Raw genomic sequence first — 17108 nt, 5'->3', positions numbered from 1 at the left:
TCAGAGCTCCTGAGACCTGTGTTTCTCTGCCAAGGTGACACCAGTCTTCCTCACACCCCCAGCCCTCCTTTCTCAACATCCTGACTCAGTCCCCTTCCTGGGAAAAGAGACTGTGAAGCACTTGGTGCTTTCTGAAAAGGGCATTAAAGAGTTTCCGGGTCTTAGCTCTGTTACTGCTCCGAATTCTAATCTGAGGCTCCCGGAGATTCGGGTTCCTTCTATGACCATGCAGAAGCCCTCAAGGAAGAGCTTCCAATACTGTGCTGTGGCCCAGCCCGGCTCTTCCTCAAGCCTCTTGTCACTGACCAGAGCCCCGAGGGGATGGCCAAGCAGGAGGAAGGAAGGCTCTGGGCTCTGGGCACTGGGCCAAGCACTCTGGCCTCCTCAGCAGCCCCTTTGGGCGGGCATTTCGATCACACTTCACCAGTGAAGAGATCTGAGGTCAGAGAGGTTTGTAATTCACCTAAAACCACGCAGCCATGGCAAGTGACTGGAGCAAACAGCAGCTTGATTCTTTTTTTGTTTGTTTTTTTTGGTTTTTTGAGGTAGGGTCTCTCTCTAGCCCAGGCTGACCTGGAATTCACTATGTAGTCTCAGGGTGGCCTCAAACTCACAGCGATCCTCCTACCTCTGCCTCCCGAGTGCTGGGATTAAAGGCGTGCACCACCACGCCTAGCAACAGCTTGATTCTTTTTGATTCTTCTGCTATTGAATCCGCCAGGGAGATCAAGAGCAGGGAGCAAGAGTGACCATGCTGGGGGTGGTGCAGCATGAAAGGACTCCTCGGAGCCCAGGAGGCTGCCTGCAATGTCTCCTGCCCTGTCACTCCTGATCAGGACAAGGGGTGGATACCCTCAGCGCCTTAGGGATCCACCCAGCATTCTGGGATGCTCATATTACCAGCTCCATCCATTTGGTTATTCATTCATCAATCCATCTACCTACCCATGCCATTCAGTCATTCAGAGCACTGCTATGTATGTCACCTGTTCTGGGTCTGCCCTGGCCCGTTGGCCTAAGAGGGCAGAGGCAGAATCCCTCTCCTGGCTCTAAGCCCTGCCCTCCCCATCCCATCCTTGAAAAGCAGGGCTGGAGACGGGAGAGAGTAGGCCTGTGTGACGCACGCACAGGTAAGGCGGGGCCCACGTGCCACACTGCATAGGAAGGGCAGCTCTGCGTCCTGCGTTCTAAGCAGATGTCTCCTCTCCCAGGTCTGGAAGAGGTCAGGGGCCTGGTTCTACAAAGGACTCCCCAAATACATCTTGCCTCTGAAGACCCCTGGCCGGGCTGATGACCCCCACTTCCGACCCCTTCCTGTGGAACACTTGGAACCAGAGCTCCGGAGTGCAGAGACCAGCCGCGTTTACACGTGGGCTCGAGGAAGAGGTAAGGCCACTTTGCCCAGTGCTCACTACGCCCTCCATGGGCCTCCCCGAGTCCTGGGCACCCAACCTTCACCAAAGCAGAGGACAACTCCAACCTCCAGCTCTGTGATTGCTCATTCTATACAGCGTCCGTGGCGGTTTTCCAAAGGGGTGCTAATTTAGGGGCAGGGATGTCATGAGAAGAATTAAGGTTCTTTGCAGGACTGGAAAGTCATGTGGGAAGGTTTTTGTGTTTTGTTTTCTTGAGGCGCTGAGGATGGAGCTTAGACCCTTGCACAAGCGAGCACCCTGCCACTGAGCCACCTCCCAGTGTAAGAGATGAGATGGCAGTGGGAAGAGGGCCTTTCCCAGGCAGACCTCTTCCCCTCATGTGTTTTGTGGAAGGGGTCCTAATGAGCAGAGCACTTGGTGCCTGGTTCTTGGGGTCTGTGGTGGCTGCCCAGAGGTGGGCGTGTCCTGCTTAATAGTACCCGGTGCTGTCGAAAGTGCTTCATAGCACACATGATTCTTTTGTGTTCATGGTCTTCTTTTCAAAGTTGCTGGTCTCTCAACAGGCACAGGAAGTGTGAAAGCTGGCATGTAATAGCCCCAGTGTGCCTGGCCTGAGGCTCGGTGTGGGGCAGAGGTAGTGCAGGGCAGGCCTTTGCCCTCTTGGGTCTGGCTTCTGCCTTGAAGTGTGCACACTTCAGCCCAAGAGTCAGGGCCTAAGTGAGAGCGCAGCCAGATGGGTGGTGGGTCATCCAGCTGCTGGTGGCTCATCTTGGGGGAGGTAACCTCGAGATCATAGGCCTGACAGTAGCTTCAAAGGAGCTTTTGAAGATGTTAAGGAGATGACCTGTCTTTGTGTCATGTGGCTGCTTTTCCTCCTCACAAGGATCGTGCATGTTCATAAAAAGCTAAAGCTGGGGCTGGACAGATGGCTTAGTGGTTAAGTGCTTGCCTGTCAAGCATATGGACTCCGGTTTGAGGCTTGATTCCCACGATCCACGTTAGCCAGATGCACAAGGGGGTGCATGCATCTGGAGGTTCTTTGCAGTGGCTAGAGGCCCTGGCATGCCCATTCTCTGTCTATCTGCCTCTTTCTCTGTCGGTTGCTCTCAAATAAATAAATTAAAAAAAATTAAAAAAAAAAAAGCTGAAGCTGGCAGAGCACGCCCCAGAGGTGGCCACGTCAGATGCACACTGACCCACAGGTTCTGGGCACCTTTCACCTGGCATTGCTTGGTCATGGCAGCCCTCCACTCCCCACACACACTGCAGCTGTCCTTGGAACTCCTCACGTTTGTGGCTCAGTGTTGCTGACATCACAGGCAAGCATGCATGAGGTCCAGGGTGGGATGCAGATGGGAACCGCAGGTGGAGTCCCTATAGGGAGGAAGAGTGGAGGGAAGCAACCCAGCCAGACCAGGGTCAGCACCCCACAGGGGTGCCATGGCCAATCGGCCTGAAGAAGTGGCCATCTCCCATCTCCCTCTTCTTCCAGGGCACATTCTTGTCCCCCAGACTGAGGAAGGGGACATGACCTCAGAAATAGACGTGGACGGCCTGGTACGTTCAGAACATTGTTTTGAGTGGGTGGTAAAGGGAAGGCTGAAGCGTGTGTGAGCAGCTGGGGTGTAAATGCCCATCCTGGAAATCGCCACCGTTCACCTGCCTTCCCTAGATCAGTACATACATACACACATTCACAGACACACATGGCACGTAGGCATACACATGCGTACAGGCACACGCACACTGACAGAGAGACACACATACACGCACACACGCATGCACACAGGGCTTCCACCAGCTTCTCAGCTGCACAGACAGATGGTGTTTTAATCACTTAGATGAAGAGGCTGGCGTCCTCACACACTTGTAATCGGCACTGTGTGTGATCAGAGTTTACATCGGGCCAGGCCAGGCCGACACTCCCCTCGGGGTAGCAGAGAGCCTAGCTACCAGGCTCCTGTGTCAGCTGCTTTGAAGCCCTGCCCTCTCTAGGTGACCGGGGATGTAGGTCCATAGGCAGCAGTGTATGTGTTCACACTGAGAAGTTTCACTGGGGTGTGGGGTGCCGTGGATGTGGGCAGGACTGGACTTGAACTTGGGTGGAAGGAGAAAGAAGAGCTGGAGGCGGAGGCGGAGGCGGAGGAGATGGGGCCTGGGAGCCGAGGACTGTAGAGCTGTGGCAGCCCACAGGAGCTGCACTGCTGGGGTGGGCCAGGAGGGTTACAGAGAGCCAGCTAGGCTGTGTGCCCTGGGACTACGTGTTCTTGCATGGCCTCCGTGTCCCTCTGGTCAGCCTGTGCTGAAGCCAAGGTCTGCTTTCTGGCCTATGGTAGTCCCCTGCTGTCACAGGGCACAGCAATGGTTCCTGTGGTCTCACGGTGAGGTCCATGGCAGCCTGTAGGCAGGGCATATCTGTGCCTGCCTGTGGAAAGCCCTGATGCTGGCAAGGGCTGCCACCACCACCCCTTCCCTCCTGGCTACCCCCACCCCACGTAGGGAGCAGGTAGACATACTACCTGTCTAGCTTCCTCCTGACTGGGCACCCATATGCTTTCCAGCTCTGAAAATGACTGGGCTCAGGGTAGAACTTGTGACCCAGGAACATATTTGAGCAGACTGAGGTCAGATGGAGACAGAGTGGACAGTGCCGAGGACACAATCCCCACCACCCTGGAAGATGATGTGACAAAGCCACAGTTGTCCTTAACAGGCCAACACCTCAGCATACAGCATGGGGCATAAGAGGAGTAAGCATGGAATACGTTCTCATTAGACATGCAAGCAAATGAATGAGCAACAGCCCTCTCCCTGAGATTGCAAAAGAGATTGTAGAGGGGCTCTGGCGACATCATAGACTCCTCAGAACAGCCCTAGGAGATGTTTGGAGGCTGTTAAAACCTCCTGCTGTAAGGAAGCGGCTCTCTCTCTTCTTCCCTCTCTCTGGACCCCAGCCTCCCAGGACACCGGGGCCAGGCATCTTTCTCCTGCCCACAGTTCCTCCCACAAATGTGGACCTGAGACTTAGCACCAACTCGCTGACCTTTTTCGTCTCTCCCTCTCCCCGCTTCTCCTCCACCCCCTGCACCTCCTCCTGTCTTCTGCTCACATCCCAGCCCTGTGCCCATTTCTTTTCTTGAGCCCTATTAGAAAAGGAAGGCTGACCGGTGGGTCTGAGCCACGCACCTCTGGATCCGCAGAGCTACCTCATGAACTGATCGGTTTGTGAGATGTCCACTTCCTCCTTGACGTTCTCAGTGCTAATTTTTAATTCCATAAGAATGCAAGTTAAATCATCCATAGTGAATAAAAGCCATCTCTTCTGTTTGCCATCACTCCACACCCCGTACTCAAACATCTACTTACTCTAGACATTTGGATTTGTTATGCAACAAAATCAACAGAGTCTTGCCCATGACTCCACTGCTGGGTGGTGGTGGTGCTTGTACAAGAATATCATGGACATCCCTCTGGGCCACTCGATAGAGATGTTACTCGTTTTAGTGGCTGAATGAAATCCCGTAGACTCATCTAGCATGCTTCCATTATTTTCCTGTTGATGGACATTCATATTGTTTCTAGCTTTTATTACTGCAAGCAATACGGAAATGCCTTTATACATATAACCTAGGAATGGAACCTTTTCTATCTGAGGTGTAGGTTTTCAAAAGTAAGACTGTGTGTTTAATTTTCAGGAGACATTCCCAGACTTTATTTGTTAAATGTCCTCGTCATTTGCACTCACTGAGCAAGGCTGCCCATTTTCCCACATCCTTACTGGCTGTGAATATTATTGAGGTTATAACTGTGGCCAAAACAGGATGGAAAATGGCATTTCATTGTTTTTATTTATATACCTGAATAGCTCTTCCTATCATTGATATTTTTAGATTTCTTTTTTCTAAAATTGCTTGTTTAAACCAGTTATAGTGGTATATGCCTCTAATCCCAGCACTTGGGAGGCGGAAGCAAGAATATCAGGAATTCAAGGCCATGTTCAGCTTCATAGTGAGTTCAAGACTAGCCTAGGCTAAAGAATAACACCCTGTCTCAAAAAGGTAACAACAGAGCCGGGCGTGGTGGGACATGCCTTTACTCCCAGCACTCAGGAGGCAGAGGTAGGAGGATCGCCGTGAGTTCAAGGCCACCCTAAGACTACATAGTGAATTCCAGGTCAGCCTGAGCTACAGTGAGACCCTACCTCAAAAAACAAATAAACAAACATAAGAGGTAACAACAACAACCACATTAACTGATACAGCCCTGCAGCCATGTTGAATCAGAACATCGATGTAAACAAAAGTCCAGGTCTGGAGAGATGGCTCAGCAGTTACATGCACTTCCTGCACGAACTTGAAAGCTAAGGTGCCTGAGACCCCATTTGACTCTCTAGAACCCACATAAGCAGCTCGCCATGGCCATACCTGCCTATAACCCCAGTCCTATGGGGAGCAGAGATAGGAAAAGCACTAGGACTTGCAAACAGCAAGCTCTGAAATTAGTGAGAGACAAGAAAAAAATAGGTGGGGAGTGACGGAGAAGGACACCGCATGTTCTTTGGCTGCCACAGGCAAGTGCCTAGGGCAGTGCAGCAGCACATACATGTACGTACCACACACGCACACACACCACACACGAAAATCCTTCATCACTCAACCATATCCCTCTCTTTGCCCCCCTGTGTGTGTGTGTGTGTGTGTTTACCAATAAATTTCTTAAAGAAAAGAAAATCAGGGGCTGGAGAGATGGCTTAGCAGTTAAGGCATTTGTCTGCAAAGCCAAAGGATCCTGGTTTGATTCCCCAGGACCCACATTAGCCAGCTGCACAAGGTGGCGCATGCATCTGGAGTTTGTTTGCAGTGGCTGGAGGCCCTGATGCACCCATATTCTTCCTCTCCCTCCATCTCTCTCTCCCTCTCTCTCACTTTCTTTCCCTTGGTCTCTCAAATAAATAAATAAAAATTTTAAAACTTAAAAATGAAAATTTGGAAATTGACAGCCAAGTTACTAAAATCAATAGGTTTCATATGTACTGGCTAATTAGAAGTGGAAGTGAGAAAACCCAATTATTAACTTCATGGAAGGAGCTTTCAAAGAAAATTATAGGATAAGGACAAAAGAGATTGCTTAGTGGTTAAGATGCTTACATGAGAAGCCTAAGGACCCAGGTTTAGTTCCCCAGAACCCACATAAGCCAAACACACAAGATGACACGTGTCTGGAGTTTGTCTGCAGAGGCTAGAGGCTCTGGTGTGCCCATTCTTTCTCTTCCTATCTCTATCTCTAATAAATAAATAAAATAAATAATATTTTAAAAAGAAAATTATAGTATCAATAAGAATAAAATTATGGGACCCACAGGGAGAAAATTAGAGTCTTATTTCATAAGTCTATATGGGTTGCTATAACAAGATACCACAGACTGGGTGGCTTAAGTGAGTGAAATTTGTTTTCTCCTAGTCCTGAGTACTGGGAAGCCAAGGTCAAGAAACTAAAGGCACTGTTATCTGGCTTGGGCTCTCCCCTTGCTGTGCAATGGGTTACCTTATTGCTCAGTGTGTGAATGGGAGAAGAGTGAGGTAGAAAGCTACCTGATATCTCTTCTTATGAAGACACTAATCCTATTGAATCAATGCTCCACCCTAGGGCCTCATTTAACCCTTTCAAATATCACCACACTGAGTTTTAGAACTTTATCATGAATTAAGGTTGGATAGGGAAACACATTCAATCATGACTTTAATCCAAGAACAAAAAATAAGCCCTGAGCAAAGAGGTAGATAATCTCAGTTCTCTCTCTACATATGTATGTATGTATGTATATATATGTATATACATATATATACATATATATACATACATACATACATATAAAGATATAATTCCCGTCTGGTTCTCAGTGGAGTACATGTGTTTGGTACTGGGGACTGAACCAAGAGCCTTGTGCATGCTTGGTGGAGCACTCTACCATTGAGCTGTACTCCCAGCCCTTCCTAGTGAAGTTTTTAGGAAGAAATTAATACGTTCATAAAGATACAGATGTTCCTGGTGACACGAAAAAGCAAACCAAGGTCACCAACTAAAAAATACAAAAGAAAATGTGGCATATCAAGCAGTGGAGTATAAATGAATGTGATATTGATACATGATGTAACATAGATGGGCCTGGGAAACACTATGCTAAGTGAAAGAAACCAGGCTCAGAAGACCACACGTATGATTCCCTTTCAAGGAAATGTTACCAGGGGTTTGGAAGGATGGGGAAAGCTAGAGTGACTACTACAAGGTCCAGGATTTATTTTACAGAGAATGAAAATATTCTGCAATTAAATAGTGGTGACGTTTGCACAACATTATGACTTGACTAAAACCCACTTGCAAAGGGTGAGTTTTATGAGCTATTAATTATGTCTCAAATTAGGAGCTCCTAAGGAACTTAGAGAATAACTTAATATAGAATAAGCAAGCCAAAAAGTAGACTGGAATAGAAGCAGAGGAGACCTAATAATGTATGGAAGCTGTGTGTAGGAGTTTACAGTTTGGTGGGAAAGTGAAAGACTTTCTTAATAACTACAGCCAGTGTACTTCAAGTTCCATCCTCTTCTGTGTGTAGCCATGGACACATTAAAGACCTAAATGTTAAGATTAAAACAGTGAGCTAAGTATGGTGATGCACACCTGTGCTCCCACTAATCACATGGCTGAGATTGGATGATCACATGAGCCCAGAAGTTCAAGTCCAGCTTGGGCACCAAAGTGAGCACCCATCTCAAAATCAGTCAGTGATGGTATTAGGGACAGAGTTGATATGGCCCTTCCCTGTGGCCTATCTAGCCAAGCTGGTGACAGTTGTGGCATCTGTAGGACAGATGGGCTCACTTTTTTGGTTTGTCCCGCTCTTCCTCCCCTGGACTCTGGGCACTGACTTCTGGGAAGGACTCACCAGCAGTCCCCTTGGTCATCGCAGGAGGCTCATCCACAGCAGAACACTTGCTCTCATCCCAGATGGGCATGGAGAACAGCATAACCTAGGTTCCCCCTGGTAACTGGCTTTAGGATCTGACCTGGCTGCTTCTGGGTGTCAAAAACCACAGAGGCCCCTCTGGGCTTGGGATGGACGTAACTTAGAGGTTAGAGCACCAGACACTCTTAATTCCCAAAGCCAGTAGCTCTTGAGCTCTTGTCTTACGACGAGCAAAGAATTGACAAGTGTAAACACACAGAAGGGTAAGTTATGCAAGATTTATTTTAGGAAAATAAAGCAGAAAGTAAAGCTTAAAAAAAAAAAACCTCCCAAGTTGGGTGGGATCCCTAGCAGGGAATCCACAGGGAAACTTGGTCTTCTTATAACCCTGAAGGTGTAAACTAGGCATCTAGTGGGGATGAGCCAAGTCTGAATGTATATGGAGTGCCTTAATTGCATGGTGGCTCAGCAGGGAGAGTACAGTCTTGGAAAGAGCCTGTTGGGGACAGGGAGAGCCCAGGAAGCTGTCCCTGGTCTCTGTATTGGGTGGGACTGGAGTGCCCATCTAACCTTGCCAGGTCAGGTTGGCGTTTGTGTTCTCTGGCCTGTGTCCCTATCTACCCGCCTACAAAAGGAGCCTGCCTTGCTCTTAATCTCTAACATGGGGTCAGGTGTCCAATCTCCCAGCCAGCTGCTGCAGGTGGAGCGTTTGCTCCAGGCTGCTCTCACCTGGCAGGTCGTGGCTCCCAGGTTAGAGTGTGGTCAGTAAGACCAGCTTTGCGCATCGCGTGGTCTTGGCCTCCCTGCGAGCCGCAGAATCAGCGAGAGCCGGGCCCCCCTCTTCTGCTCACGTGGCTTGCATGTCCATTTGTCCTCACCACTGTCCCCTCACAGAAGACAGACTCCAAAATGGCCCTTGAGCTTTCCTGCAGCTGTCGCTGCCTTGAGCTCCCTGAAATTTAGAGGCCAGTGCATTTCCCTTTTCTGTGAGGCCTGGGTCACAGCCAGTCCCCAGAACCCTTCTCAGGAGTCCCATGTCTCCTGTCCACCTGAGCCAGGCACTGTTTCCTGGATAACACGCTGGCTTCCCTCTAGGCCTGTCTCAGAAATTACTTCAGGGATTTGGATTTTGACTTGTTCAATTTGGGTAACTTCAAGAAAGAAAGAAAAAAAAAAAAAGGAGTTGTGGCACCACTTTCACCAGCCCATCAGATTTTTAGCAATGTTTTGAAGATCCTTGGCCTGTGGAAGCAAACCTCAGGGTTCCGACGGTGGTGACCAGTCTGAGCTGCGCCACAAGGCTTACCAGGGACTGCCCTTGCCAAGTGACCCCCCCTGGCTGACCTGTCCTCCCCCGGGGCCACCATCTCCTGAAGAAGGCAAGTCATCGGTGCTGCGCTGTCTCCGCCAGGGCGCCCTGTGATTCATGGTCATTATCTCATGTGATGCTCAGGGCAGCTGCAGACGGTGAAATTGACTCTCCATGATGGATGAGGGAGGGACGTCTGCACAAGGTCACGTAGGCTGTCGGCTGCAGTGAGGGCTGGGGACCCGGGCTTCTGAACCAGAGCCCCACGTTCTTCCCCATGTGAGTGTAGCACACGGTGAAACTCTTGTCCCCATCGCCACATATGCTGGCTTTGCCCTTTATGACAGCTCAGAGAATTCTTGCTTGCCAGGAGCAGAGCCCACCGAGGCTGGCTCGAGTGGGGCTGTTGCTGCTGAGCTGACGAGAGGGGTCTGGTGACCGTGGAAAGGGTGACCACAGCCGCCCTGTCTGTCCCTGCTCTAATTCTCGCCCTCTTCCTCCTAGGCAGCTTGAATCAGCCTGAGTCTGCATACCTTGTGTTTCTGCGCCTGCCTCTCCCCTGTCCACACTCTCGGGAGGGAGAGCACTTGTCCCCTCATTTCGGTGCAGAGTGCCCCTTTCACATCCACATACCATCAGACATAATGGATGGCCCAGTCAGTGTCTCTTGATTACTAACTATCCAACCATAGAACTGAGGGTGGCGAGCTCCCCGTCACTAAGGGAATTCAAGCGGCGGCTGGATATTACAGTGGAGACCCTGTGGATCAGAAGGTGGGAGAAGCTCGCTGCGAGCTGTTAGTGTATCCAGAGTCATGCCCCAGGTTGGCTCCAGTTCCAGGGCAGGGGGCGCATTCTGTGGCCCAAGGCTGGGAAAGCCGCATGGCCCATGCAGACTTTGAACCTGAGACCTCTGTCTTGTTAGCGCAGAATGGCAGCCGACTGAGCTAATAAGTAGTTGTGCAAGCCACCGATTTCCAGCGAGCACAGATGCTGCTTCCTGACTTCTTAACGCAGCGTGCTATTTATACCAGCCGATCCATTCATTCTTAATGAGCCTCGGTTGTGGATTGTAAAACATTTTATTTTCAGACAGGATTGCTCACTGCCCAAAGCCAGCTGTTGCTATGCCTCCTTCCTTCTTTTCTCTGTTCCTGAGGAATTAGCCTCTTGGAAGCTACTTGGAACACTCGGCTACCCTCTCCCTTCCCTGGTCCTTCTCTCGCGAACCCTGAACTGGCTATTTGTGTCACGTTGGCTGGCCGTGGCCCCTGAAGTCCCCACAGCCTTAAGAGCAGCAGGAAGTATGTTGTGTGCAGGGCCCAGGATGGCTGCAGCAGGTGGGAGGAGGCAGGGCAGAGCAGGAGAGCATCCATTTGGGGAGGTAGAATGTTACCCCTTGGGGTTCAGACACCACCTGTGTTGTGGGTCATAGTCTGGCAGAGCAGTGACTGGATCTGGCCGGCTGGCTGCTTAAAATTTACTGTCAATTTTTTTTTTTAAGCAGAAAGAGAGAATGGGTACTCTAGGGCCTTCAGCCACTGCAAATGAACTCCAGACACAACACATGTGTCCCCTGGTGCATCTGACTTTTATGGGTTCTAGGGAATCGAACCTGGGTCCTTTGGTTTTGGAGGCAAGTGCCTTAATTGCTAAGGCATCTCTCCAGTCCTTGTTTTTTTTTTTTAATGTAGAGAATTCTCACTTTTGGGGAAAAAAATGGAGTTCCGGCTTCTCTTGAAAATTAGAAAGTCTGTCAACACTGCCCTTTCTGAGTCACTGGTCCCGCTAAGTAGTTGCTTCCCTGTTACCCAGAACTAGCATTCTGTGGGCTACCACAGTCCCTGGCCCTCCCTGCTTGTTCTGACATTCCTTCGGCTTCACCTTGCAAGGTTCCTAACAAGGGGGCTGGGCCATGTCGTCATCATAAAGTGCTTGCCTTACAAGCATGAGGATAGAGTTCAATCTCCATTATCTGAGTAAAAATGCCAGGCATGGCAGTGCATGCTTGCAATCCCAGTACTGGAAAGGCAGAGTCAGGATGGTTTATGGGACTTAGTGGCCAATCAGTCTCGTCTACTTAGTGAGCTGCAGGCCAACAAGAGACCATCTTTAAAAAAATAGGTGGACAGTGTTCCTAAGGACAACATCTGAGGTTTTCTTCTAGCCTCTTTGCACACATGCACCTGTACACACTCATATACACATTATAAAGAACAGGGGCTGGAGAGATGGCTTAGTAGTTAAGGCGCTTGCCCGCAAAGCCAAAGGATGCAGGTTCAATTCCCCAAGACCTACATAAGCCAGATGTACAAGATGGTGCATGCGTCTGGAGTTAGTTTGCAGTGGCTGGATGCCCTGGTGCTCCTATTCTCTCTCCCTCCCCCCTTCTCTCTGCCTTACTCTCTCAAATAAATAATAAAAATTTTGAAGAAAGAATTAAAGAAGGAAGAGGAGGAGGAAGAGAGCTGCTGGGGGTGTAGCTCAGTGGTAGAGTGTTTGTCTAGCATGCACCAGGCTCTGGATTCCATCCCCACCACCTCCAAGAAAAGTAAGAGAAAGACATAGAGAAAGTATTCTGGTGCCCATGCCCCTTGGCAAAGAAAGAAAGCAGAAGCATGACCGCCGGGGACACCTGTTGTGAGAAAAGCGGGCAGACTTCCCTGGGGCTCCTCACCCCCAGCCTCCTCTCCTCTCTTGCTATTGGAAGGCGGGGCCCTAACTCTGCCATCTGTGTGATTCTCTGTTCCTGATCCTGCCCCATGGCCCATGCCTGTGATAGCCCCTTGCCTGCAGCGAGCATGGAGGAGCATCACCCCAGCCTCCCAGCCGCAGCCTCTCTATGCTCCCAGGCCGGAAAGCCTCTGTTGGGGATGTCTTTCTTCCTCCCTGCCTGGTACTTTCCTACGAGAAGGGTCGGGGACAGGGTCAGTTCACTTCCAGTTTTCTATTCATTTGTTTGTTTATTAATTGATCTGTGTCTGTGTAGAATGCATGCTGTGTTCATGTGTGTGTGCATAGATGAACGCGCACCTAACGCATGCTGTGGAAACCAGAGGAAGACCTTGAGTGTCCTCCTCTATCTCTCTTCCACCCTGTTTCCCTGAGGCAGATCCTCTCTCTGAATCTGGAGATCCCCCACACACACTCACACTCATTTTTTCAGATTGGATGGCCAGGGTGCCCCAGTGATCCTCCTATCTGTGGCCCCTGCAGCTAGCACTTGCGGTATACCCAGGTTTTCACGTGAGTGCTGGGGATCAAACTCAGGTCCTCAGGCGTACGCAGTAAATGCTCTTACCTTCTGAGCCATCTCCCCAGGCCCCTAGTTTTCTGATCCTGGAATCCAACTCCAAGGTTTTAGCAGAGCGACTTTAGGCAGATAGTGAAGCAAGACGCAGGTCGCCTGGGGAAGCCACCACCATGGCAAAGGCTAGTTCCTCTCTGTGTGGGCCTGCGCCTCACACAGGCACACGGGCACACGTGTTCCAAGCCCGTGCTGCCCCAGAGCCCTGTAGTGCCCGTCCCAGCTCCACCCCACACTGCACTAAGTGTTTCCGGATGAGCTGCATCTGCCTGGCAGGCCCCTTTGCCAGGGCCACCACTGTGCTTCATTCCCCTTCCCCTCTCCACGGATTTACTCCCCCGCGGGCTCCACGGTCCTGCAGTGTGAGGCGTCAGAAGTACGCGCGAACAGGTAGTGAATCCACCAAATCCAGAGACACGCAGAGCCAGACGGACCACTTAGCGACAGGCCAAAGCTGCATGTGAACTACAGGAGAAAGCTCTGGGTTTCCCACAGGACTCCTGCAAGCCATCAGCTTGGGTCTTCATAGTGCAAGGCTGTTTGGATCAAGAAAATAAGCAAATAGCTGGGCGTGGTGGCACATGCCTTTAATACCAGCACTTGGGAGGCTGAGGTGGGAGGATTGCCATGAGTTTAAGGCCACCCTGAGACTCCATAGTGAATTCCAGGTCAGCCTAGACCAGAGTGAGACCCTACCTTAGAAAGAAAGGAGAAGGAAAGAGAGAGATGGAAAGAAGGAGGGAGGGAAGGAGGGGATTAGTTTTAGTCAGAGTGTCCTGATGTGTGGGACTTGAGTGATAGAGTCAGAAGAGGCAGTAAGATTTTTGAGGAGCCTAACCCTACTGTGGCCCTACAGAAGGAAACTCCAGCCACGGGCTCATCTTCTCGGTGGCTTCCATCCTGCCAAACCCAGAAGAATGCCTTTTTTTTTTTTTTTTTGGCTTTTCGAGGTAGGGTTTTGCTCTAGCCCAGGCTGACCTGGAATTCACAACAGAGTCTCAGGGTGGCCTTGAACTCACAGTGATCCTCCTACCTCTGCCTCCCTAGTGCTGGGATTAAAGGCATGCACCACCATGCCCAGCTAGAAGAATGCTTTTGTACAGGTAGAAGGGACAGACTTGAGCCTTGCGGGTTGCACATGGATGGCTGTGCAGGGCTCCACCCAGGATTTCACAGGGGCAGCTTGGGATGGGGGCACTGCCGCTGTCCTCTGACAGAAGGGAGCCTAAGGCCCAGAGAGGACAAATGACTTGACTTACACAGCAGTCTCAGCGTGGGAAGATTCAGGAAGCTGCCTGTCCCTGACTGAGAGAGAGGCAGAGGCTGGGCCGCATCTTGTGTGAGCGTGCTTTGAAAGGCAAGCCTGTGCACATGGGTAGACTCTTCCTGCCCTTCAGGCCCTTGGTTAAATCAAAAAGGAGTCCAGGGAGATGAGCGGAAGTGCCATCCCAGAATAAGAGTCCCAAGTTAGGCAGAACTCCCATTGCCCCAATGCCCCCCCGCAACCGTTCCCTGCCTGTCACCTGTTCTATCTTGGAGATTGATTTCCCAGAGCAGCAAACCCTCATTAGCCACACCACAGAGGTCAGGGGCATGGCTGTCATCTCTAATTTGTCCAAACCCCATGATGGCCTCTGCTGATTGGGTGATTTCAGCTGCAAGGTGAGGTCTTGGGGCACTTTGCCCTCATGGAAGCTTCTTTTGGCTCGAGGGCAGCCGAGGCTCCACGCTGCTCCAGCGTGAGCTGCGCTGAGGTCTACCTACACAGTCCAGCGCAGCCGCTGCCTACTCGCCTGTCTGGCCCGGTAAACTTACAACTTAATTCCGCCCACTGTAGACAGAGCAGCCTTTGGGAATGTGGGTGAAGTGAGCAGATCTGGGCCTCCCACCCTGCCCGCCTGCAATAAAGCCCTGGAAAATAGTGCTGGCTCTGCTCCTCACAGGGGCCTCTCCCAGGCCACCTGTCCGTGCCAGGGCAAGACCTGCCTTGCAGAGGTCTGAGCTGATTCTCCACTCCCCACAGCCCCCCAGGAGTGTTGGTAGAGGAGAAGGCCCACAGTGGAGGGAGCAGGCCTGCCCCTGCCCTGCTAGCTATCAGATCCAGGTAAAGCAGGTAACATCCTCACACTAGGGCTCTGAATAGCCTCCTGAGCCAGGTGAGAGAAACTGAGACATGAGCAACAGGTGCCACAAAGCCCGTCCCTGGGGGAACTATGATAGCCTGGGTTCAATTCTCCAATAACCATGTAAAGTCAGACACACAAAGTGGTACATGCATCTAGTGTTCATTTGTAGTGACAAGAGACCCTAGCGCACCCCTTCTCTTCTCCTCATCATCCCTCTCTCTCTCTCTCTCTCCCTCCCCTTACATGTAAATAAATAAAAACATTTTGTGGTGACACATGTCTATCATCCCAACACTTGCCAGGAGGATGGTGAGTTCAAGACTAACCTAGCCTGGGCCACATAGCAAGACCCTATTTTCAAAACAAAACAAAACATTGATGAAATAGACACAAAGAGTTGAAATCCAAGAAACAAAGGTGAGAATCACCTCTCAGCCAAGCAGTTGCAGGAAGAATGTATTTCAGTGTGGTCCAGAAGTGATCATCTGTACTCTGGCAGGGTGGAGCTCGCCGAGGCCAGACCAGACCAGCTTGTTTTCTCCTAAGTGCCTGAGCCAGAGTCTGCCTGGCCCCCGAGACGTTCATTACCTGGCCTCGGCTTTTCCTGGATTCTGTCTGGGATACCTAACATATCCCACCCCTGCATTTGCCCCCTTGTTGCAGTTACCATTGAGTTGCTATATAAACATCCTGACCAGAAGCAGCTTATGGGAGGAAAGAGTTTATTTCAGGCTTACAGAATCCAGAGAAAACAGCTACATTGGTGGGAGAAGCTGGCTTAGGTTCATAGATTACAACACAGAGTCACACAACACCAAACAACCAGCAAACGGGGCTCACACCACCCAGAGCACACCTTAAGACAGGGCAACAAGATCCATCATCCCCTGTGACACCCCCTCTAGCATGGCGTGGTGGCACACACCTTTAAACCCAGCACTTGGGAGGCAGAGGTAGGAGGATCACCATGCATTCGAGGCCAGTCTAAGACTACATAGTGAATTCCAGGGCAGCCTGGGCTAGATTGAGACCCTACCTCAAAAAAACAAAAAACAAAACAAAAGAAACGCCTCAGGCTGTGGTGGCCATACATTTACAATCAAACCGCCACACCCTCCTCTGCCAACACACGGCCCGTCTGCATATGGTGCATTCTGTGGAGGGAGCCGTGCTTGGCATCTATCCATCCATCCTCCTCCTTGTGCCCAGAGTTCCTCCTTTGAGGGCAGAGACCACAGGGTTTCCACGCTGGTGACTGTGTCTCCAGTGATCTGATGTTTTGTCTTCATTAGCTGGTGCCTCCTGTCTGTGAGCCTGATGGAAAGAGAAAATTAAAATAGATGGTGAAGGGGTAAGTCAGCGCAGGGTAGCCTCCTCACCCGACAGACACGACTCCCAGCCTGCTCTGCGCAGCCCGCTGCCCCTCCCCTGCCTGGGTCATCCATGGGTCTGTGGGGGGAGGGGAGAGCAGTCTGGAAGGGAGCTCAGGGAAAGCGAGCTCCCCAGGGCCTCACCCTGACAATGTAGGTGCCACAGCCTAGCCCAGCCCCCCCTTGGGTTCCTGTAGCTGTCCTTATCTGTAGATTCAGTGGTCAGCTTAGAAGGACACGGTGTCTGACTCCTGGGCCTGGGAGGAAGGGGCAGGCAGGCTCTGAGCCTTTTTTCTGCTGCAAGCGGGCTCACCTTGCGAAGAGAGGCTCCCCAAACCTCAGGGCTTCCTCCCCTGCCTACAAGGTCCAAGGCCCTGGGGGCAGTTTCCAAGCCAGAGGATCCCCCAAGAGCAGGCCCAGGCCTTGAGGGAGCAGGCCCATTCCCTCACAGCCCTCTCCTCTCATGTCCCTGGCAGCCAACCTTCCACCCCACCCCCAGTTCCTGCCCAGGCAGAGGCTCCCCACAGCCTGATTTGTCCACTATGGAAAGGCTGTAAGAGCCACCTGCCCGGAGAATGCAGAGGCCAAGGTGGCACCTGAGGCTTGAAGGTCTCCTGTCCCAGTTGGCATGCCCCCCGCTTGCTGATCTCACTGTC

At 51.1% G+C, this 17108-nt stretch overlaps 1 protein-coding gene across 6 annotated transcripts in view; it reads left to right on the top strand.

The window, feature by feature from the left end:
* The window catches only part of Rph3al (rabphilin 3A like (without C2 domains)), a 192495-nt gene that overhangs the window by 164681 nt on the left and 10706 nt on the right, over positions 1-17108 (top strand). For all 6 annotated transcript variants that reach the window (XM_045158492.1, XM_045158494.1, XM_045158495.1 and 3 more), the window contains one exon: positions 1212-1386. In XM_045158492.1, the coding sequence (XP_045014427.1) occupies positions 1212-1386 (175 nt within the window). The remainder of the gene's footprint in view (positions 1-1211; positions 1387-17108) is intronic.

This window comes from Jaculus jaculus, chromosome 9, assembly GCF_020740685.1.
Source record: "Jaculus jaculus isolate mJacJac1 chromosome 9, mJacJac1.mat.Y.cur, whole genome shotgun sequence".
NCBI classification, from domain to species: Eukaryota; Metazoa; Chordata; class Mammalia; order Rodentia; family Dipodidae; genus Jaculus; species Jaculus jaculus.
Note: the sequence above shows the minus strand (reverse complement) of the source record. Positions and strands in the feature narration are given on the sequence as shown.